The 6,966-nt window shown below is 39.6% G+C and overlaps 1 protein-coding gene across 1 annotated transcript; it reads right to left on the bottom strand.

Moving 5' to 3' along the window:
- Positions 1 to 2,536: 2,536 nt before the first annotated feature.
- Positions 2,537 to 6,361, bottom strand: Pate4 (prostate and testis expressed 4). Its single transcript, XM_048458788.3, has 3 exons — positions 6,265 to 6,361; positions 3,598 to 3,708; positions 2,537 to 3,272 (listed from the first exon to the last, which is right to left on the bottom strand). Exons 1-3 carry the CDS (start codon positions 6,329 to 6,331, stop codon positions 3,151 to 3,153), a joined length of 300 nt encoding a protein of 99 aa, XP_048314745.2. The 5' UTR covers positions 6,332 to 6,361; the 3' UTR covers positions 2,537 to 3,150.
- Between the last annotated feature and the right edge of the window lie 605 nt (positions 6,362 to 6,966).

The following is a 6,966-nucleotide window of genomic DNA, read 5'->3' as shown; positions in this document are numbered from 1 at the left end:
CCTGTTTGCTTTTGTCGCAGGTGGTGCCTTCTTGCTGAATTTTGCCAGCTTGGGAAGGGCAGAAGGCGCCTCTGTATTCTCTTATAAGATCACCATTCCTTTTGATGAATCCCACCCTTAAGGCATTGTCACTTCCTCAACTATTATTATATTGGAAACTAGATTTCAACATCTGAATTTTGACACCTATATACTGTAGAACAAATAGACAATCAAGTCGAATGGTGTGTCTAGTGATGCAACACAAAATCCATACAAATAGTTTCTCATGCATAATTGCTTAGTAGTTTGGCTTTTTGACAATGGCAGAGGGTGCCATTTGGTAAGCATCACACATTGAAGTTTGAATTTTTTTCTGGGTCAGTGACGTAAAGTTTACTATTGTTTTGCAATGCTGAGCAGCAGCAGGGAATTGTAGCCCCCAGTTAGCACTACACTCAGAAGGTAAATGTTGGACACCCTATAATGCACTATGTTGCTGGGCTAAGTTTCTCAGGCTTAAGTATATTAAATTTAGTTTTATCTGCATGGTATTTCCAGTGGGCAGTGGGTGAGATGGGGGTGTTTTCTACCCTAAGTTGAAGAGTAGTTTACTTTGTATTTGCACATGGTTTCTGGCACTAAAATCCCTGTGATTTTCTAAGTTATACTCGTAACAGGGACACCTTCTGTAGTATTTGACCTTTTGTTCTCAGCTCCCGAAACATCTCCATGTTTTTCACTACTGATAACAGACTTCAGACAGACCCAGGTTCACACTGGGGAGATGATTTTGGGGGACTGACTTAGATTACTGTAGAATTGGGATTGATCATAGGGGATCTAACCAATGTGATTGAGAGTTAGAGTTTTCAGCCCCCTCCATCCCTCCACAATCTCTGGGAAGATAGGAGGAGGAATGGAGGTTGAGATAAAACCAACAGCTGATGACTCAATTAAAATCATTGCTGTATTATGAATCTTCCATTAAGATTCCCAACAAAATGAGTTTGGAGTACTGTTGAGCTGGTGAATAATAACATACTTGTGTGCTGGGAAAATGCCTTCTCTCACACTCTGTAGGAACAGAATCTTGCAGTTCATGGCAGAGCTGAGTTAAACTGTAGAACACTCTGCCATTGTCCATGAAGATGCGGGAGATTCCTTTGCATGGGGAAGCTCATACCTTTGATATATCAGAAATTTTTTGTGAGGGAGATAGCAGTGAATCTTCTTCTTTCAATATATTATAAAACGATATCACAAATAAAAGGATAATTTCTATTTATAGCAAAGCATATTAGGCAAGTTTACTCTATGAAGAAAAATTGTAATGGATAGTTTTCCTCAACAACATACTGTGTGTCATTTCTCACAATAAATTAGGGGCCTGCATATAAAAGTGCCAGCATAATAAAATGAAAGCAAAATGATGTGTAGAGAAACTAACAGCCAAGAGAGCTAGAAGGTACAGTTAGTATATGAACCATTGAGAAGCTATAAGTTAATCTGTTAGAACATATATTTGATTGCTTTAGAAAGTGGTATGATGGGGAGTTTCCTTCTGTATGATGTGACTATCATTGGTTAATAAAGGGACTGCTTTGGGCCTATAGCAGAGCTATAGGGGAACAGAGCTAGGTGGGGAAAACAAAACAGAATGCTGGGAGAAAGGAGGAGGAGTCAGAGAGAAGCCGTGTAGCCCTGCAGGGGCCAGTTGGAACTTTAGCTGGTAAGCCACAGCCACGTGACGATACACAGATTAATAGAAATGGGTTAAATTAATATGTAAGAGTCAGCCAATAAGAAGCTAGAGCTAATGGGCCAAGCAGTTATTTAATTAATATGGTTTCTGTGTGATTATTTCAGTTCTGGGCGGCCGGGACAAACAAGTGGCCTCCTTATTACAGTGGTAGGGTACGATTAGCTTCAAAGTCATATCTAAAAGATTACCTGCATCATTGGTGAGGTTGAAGTTTTTGGACTAACTGTTATTTGTCCACAATACTTTCTCTACATTCCTATTGTGGTTTGAAAGAAAATGACCCCCAGAGGGAGTGGCACTAATGGGAGGAGTGGACTGGATGGAGGAGGTGTGGTCTTCTTGGAGTAGGTATGTTGGAGGAAGTATGTCACTGTGAGGGTGGCCTTTGAGGTTTCCTATGCTCAAGCTACACACAGTGAGTTAGACCACTTCCTGTTGCCTGTGAGTCAAGATGTTCAGCTTCAGTTTCAGCACCATGTCTGCCTCCATGCTACCATTATGATAGTGGATTATACCTCTGAAATTTCAAGCCACCCCAATTAAATGTTTTTGTTTAGAAGAGTTGCCAGTGTCATGGTGTCTCTTCACAGCAATAGAAATCCAAACTAAGATACCTCTCCTCTTGCAGGTTGCCCTAAATCTGGAACAAAGAATTTTATATTGCCCCCTGAGTAGGGGAGTCAGGATTGCCAATTCTTTTAATTCCGAGACACTTATTGGATTGTTTTAATTTCTTATTATTGAGATAATAAATGACTACAAACTTAATTGCTTAAAACAACACATATTTATTCAATTTGTAGAACTCTGGAGTCACAAATAAATCTTCTGGGGATAAAATCAAGTAGCAACATTGCGCTGAGAAAATTAATTTCATTGTCCTTCTTAGCTTTTGAACCTTTGATCCATCTTCAAGGGACATCACTCCAATTACTGCTTCTACCACCATACAATCATTTCCTCTTCTATAGTCAATTCACCCCTCATCTTATATGGACATTTGTACTTGCAATTAGGACCTACCCTGACAATCCAAAAAATAACCTTCCATTAATAAGATCCTTACCCACATTTGCTATGTCTCTTTTGCCATCTACAGCAGCATTCACAGATTCCAGATAACAAAATAAAAACCTTTGGGAGACTATTGCAGGGCTAGAGACTGCAAACTGGATGAGTAAAATCACATGTTAGGTACAGGAACATTTGGCAATGGTCATGAATGTAAGGGTCTAATGGTCCAGTCAAGGAGCCCTTCACTGAAATGAAGACACAGCTCCTGTTGCTATCTCAGGGATCTCAGGCCAGTGTGGAAACAGTGTAAGAAAACACATTCCTCATATTTCTTGGTATGTAATTTTGGATCTTGTACAGAAGATGATCTTCTTCAAGAGACTCTTCTCCATCTAGAAACTGTTACACAAGTTTCTTTCACAGCACATCACAAAAATAGATTTCCCTTCCTCTTTGTAGTTATTTTCCACACAGTTAGGCATGCACAGTTGCTTGGAGGACACATGCTTTGATCCTAAAAATAAAGAAGCTGGTTATACACGTTGGAGGAGATTATCTTAACGCAACTTCCTAAAATCACTGCCAAGAGGAAAACTCCTTCCCACTGGATCCCCTTCCCTGGACCCTTGGGGTCACACTCCCATTCTGACTCTGACTCTGGATGCCAAGCCCCTCAACGATAAATTAGAAAATACTCTTGTCCCTCCTCCCCACATTTTACTCACTGCCTTACCACTTAGCAAGGCTCAACGATGTTAAGTCCTATATCCCAGGTACTAGAAGGAGTAATAGTCCTTTGACAGCACTTTTTTTTTGGAGTCTGCATCAGCCTCACTTACCTATATATGTTGATATGGAAGCACATGACTGACCACGCTGTGCAGTACATCTGCTTTCGCCTTTTTTACATCTTGCTTTGTCTGCCAAGTCACAGACATTACAGGTCAGACCTGTATTTGTTGAAGAAGAAGAGAATAGGATATTTAGGATCAGTTCTAAGGCTATGGGAATGAGTGATTACAAAATCAAAGAGAGGCTTTGGTGTTACACATAGACCGTACTGTCCATTTACTCCCTTAGCTAGTATTCAGTTTAGCTTTGGGAGTTAAGCTAGGGGGTGGATTAACATAATGGTGGCATTATTTCTGTTACCTGGTTAGTGCCTACATATATTCGAAGATGAAATAAAAACAATGAGAATCAAATTATATATGTAGTCAATTGGATAAATTGTGCAATACAGTTTGAGTATAACAACAGACAGATTCCACTGGGCTGAGAAGGCCTTGGACTTGACTTGATTATTGGAGATGCGGAGATGTAGGTTAGATCTGGGTAATTGTGTGTTGAGGATCTTATGAGGGCGGACATAGAGATTGGAATAACAGTGGAACATATAGTTCCACTGACTGAGGTTACATTTGTTGCTGATGGTCCCACCTAGCTCAGCTCTACTTTCTTTCTCTTCAACAAGCAGAGAAATGATCTAGGAATCTCTGTGATCAGGTAGCAACAGGGCAAGGGAGGCAGGGCACAGAGATGACATTAGAAACGATGGCAGACTTAGCATTTAGGATTAAGCAATATTGATGGAGAAGAGGTGGTACATTATTTGAACCTTTCATCTTAGACATTTTGAGATTATTGAGTCAGACTCTGTATGGAGCCGAGGAGGACCTGAGTGCCAGTGACTTACGTCCGGTTTTGAAGATGGCTGTGCTATATCTGTCTGACATATCCCATGCTCCGTGCCTCACTAACACTGCCTTTACAAATGCTGCTCGTAATCCCTAATGACACATCTACTTGTCCTTGCATGACCAAGGGTTTGTTCACTTCTAAGTAATGATGATTTAAAGCATATGGGAAGATGTTCACAGGTTAGAGGCAAACATAGTGTAAAATTTTGTATCAGGAATATGAACATTCATGGATTTTGGTATCAGGATCAGACCTGGAGTGAGTTCCTTTCTATAATTCAGTGAGATGGCTATTCACCATACATAATATGCACTTTGATTTCTTTTGAACAATATATGATATTAGAAAAATATTCCATTAAAGCTTTGTATCATGCTTTAATTAATCAATTCCTTAAGTATATTTATTTCTATGTTTTGATATTACTTGGCACAGTAAATAATCCTGAACACTATTCATTATAATATAATGAGGTTGTTATTATATAATTCATTTGCATGTGGTTATATCTGTAATATAATTTCATATAAGCAGAATTGCTGGATAACAAATTATTGTTTTGATAGTATTGCAAGATGCACTTTAAAGGCAATGAAACTATTTATACTCTTGTTATCAATTTTTAGGCAATTCTTACCTCAGTACAACAAGGACACTATACAGTGTTATTCAGTTTCTGAATGTTGACAATCTGATAGGTTCTGTGAATATGTACTTCTTCACTATATAAGGAGTGAGTCTGAGCACTTTTTTTTGTACATTTAATAGTTATTTGTATTTACTGTATGATGAACTTTTGATGTCTTTAACTTGTTTTTCTGTTAGATTATTAGTGTATTTTTCAGTGTTTTTATTGAAAGTCATCATATATTAGGGACATCAGCCATTTGTTCACAATATGAATTGACTTTTTGCCTTTTATTATGAGGAATTTTTTGATTTTTATTTCTTCTTTATATTAATTTTATTTTTTTGAAATTGTAGTGTACTTACATCACTTATCTCTTCCTTTTCCTCCCTACAAGCCCTCCATATGGCCCTCTTTGCTCTCTTTCAAGTTCATATGGTTTGTTTTTTTTTAAGAACTCTAGGTTTTTGAGTTATAGTTAGAAAGGTCTTTCCCAAACTTGCAAAAGAATAATCTTACATTTTCTCTAATGGTTTATGGTTTAGCATTTCTTAGTATTAAAGGGTGGCAAAATAGAAACACCATTTTACTTTGAGTACATTTAATAAGTAAGATGAATACAAATTAGACATTAATTTTCATTTAGTCATGAGCAACAGCTATGTGTCAAGGCTGACTGTCAAGCAGAGTGTGCACTCACTGGTGTAAGACGGAGTCTCAGCAGAGAGCTCTGCCTGAGGAGTGGGGCTCTCTCTTTTCAGCTATAAGTTATAATTGGAGCCTTGGAGTGGAAGAGGACCTGTGTGAGTAGTGTTGAGTTTGGAAGGTACATAAAGATTCCTGCTGACCTAACACCTGCAAAATACATGGAGAAGAAGTAATGAGACAAAGAAGGGGGAAGAAGAAGGGTCTTGTGCAGGGTGCAGCATAACAGTGTTTCAAGAGAAAGGAAGATAAAGTGAAAACCTGTGCACAAGACCTGGAGATCTGAAAATTGCTGTCCTGTTTCTCTGCGATTCTTCTGTTTTCTTCTTCATTAGTATATCACATGATCTCCCTAATGCTCAGAACCTCAGTCTTTAGATTTGAGCTGCAGTGCCCGAGTGTGACTGAGGGACAGTGGTTTAGGTAATAACACCCCTAAATCCTCCCTCCACTCCCCATGGTGGAAACTTACCCTCTACCAAGCAGAGAAAAGACAAGGTCACGATGAGCACTGTGCTGACTTTGGTCGCAGGATTCATGCTGGGTGATAGATGGTGGCTTGAGGTACTGTATAAAGGAAGGTCACCCAGCCCCTTTATAAAGCGGGAGAACAGGAAGTAATCTCCAACATCAGCACAGGAGGAAATGCCCTTTCCTTTTTCAAAAAGCCTGATGTGCGATAACGTGGGAAGCACAGGGTGCCCAGCGGTCTAGCTACAGCTGAGTCAGATGATTTCTCCTCCCTTATCTCGTCTCCTGTGTGTGCAAGTGTGTGAGATGCAGTTTTCTGCTCCTCCAGAAATCCTTTCTATACACTAAGTGGAAAATGTCTGCTCATCCTGGGATTCAGACATGGGAAACGGTGGCTTTGAATTCAAAGACTTCCAGAGAAGGAACACGGAACATGAAGATTTCCTGTACAGCTTATTCCAGTGTTGGAGAATTCTCCAGTTTGAGTCACAGGAAGGGGGAGTTTAGAGACTGGAAGTCTACACACAGCTCCCTAGCTCCTGTCTCCTAAAGTCTCCATCTTTCCCCCTTAGAAAGTTCTAGTGCTCCTCACTCTGGAAGTCTGGGATCTCAGGTTCCCAGCAGATCTTATGGTTGGGAGTTCAGGGGTGAGGGGAGAAATGACGGTGCTTCTTCTTCTTTCTTTCTTTCTTCTTCTTCTTCT

The sequence above is a fragment of the Myodes glareolus genome, chromosome 4 (genome assembly GCF_982192425.1).
Source record: "Myodes glareolus chromosome 4, mMyoGla1.1, whole genome shotgun sequence".
Taxonomy (NCBI): Eukaryota; Metazoa; Chordata; class Mammalia; order Rodentia; family Cricetidae; genus Myodes; species Myodes glareolus.
Note: the sequence above shows the minus strand (reverse complement) of the source record. Positions and strands in the feature narration are given on the sequence as shown.

Coding starts and splice junctions, on each gene's coding strand:
- Pate4 (XM_048458788.3), bottom strand. CDS start 6,331: ATGAATCCTGCGACCAAAGTCAGCACAGTGCTCATCGTGACCTTGTCT. Junction 3,709..6,264: donor TTTTCTCTGCTTGGTAGAGG/GTAAGTTTCCAC, acceptor CAACAAATACAG/GTCTGACCTGTAATGTCTGT. Junction 3,273..3,597: donor TTCCATATCAACATATATAG/GTAAGTGAGGCT, acceptor CTTTATTTTTAG/GATCAAAGCATGTGTCCTCC.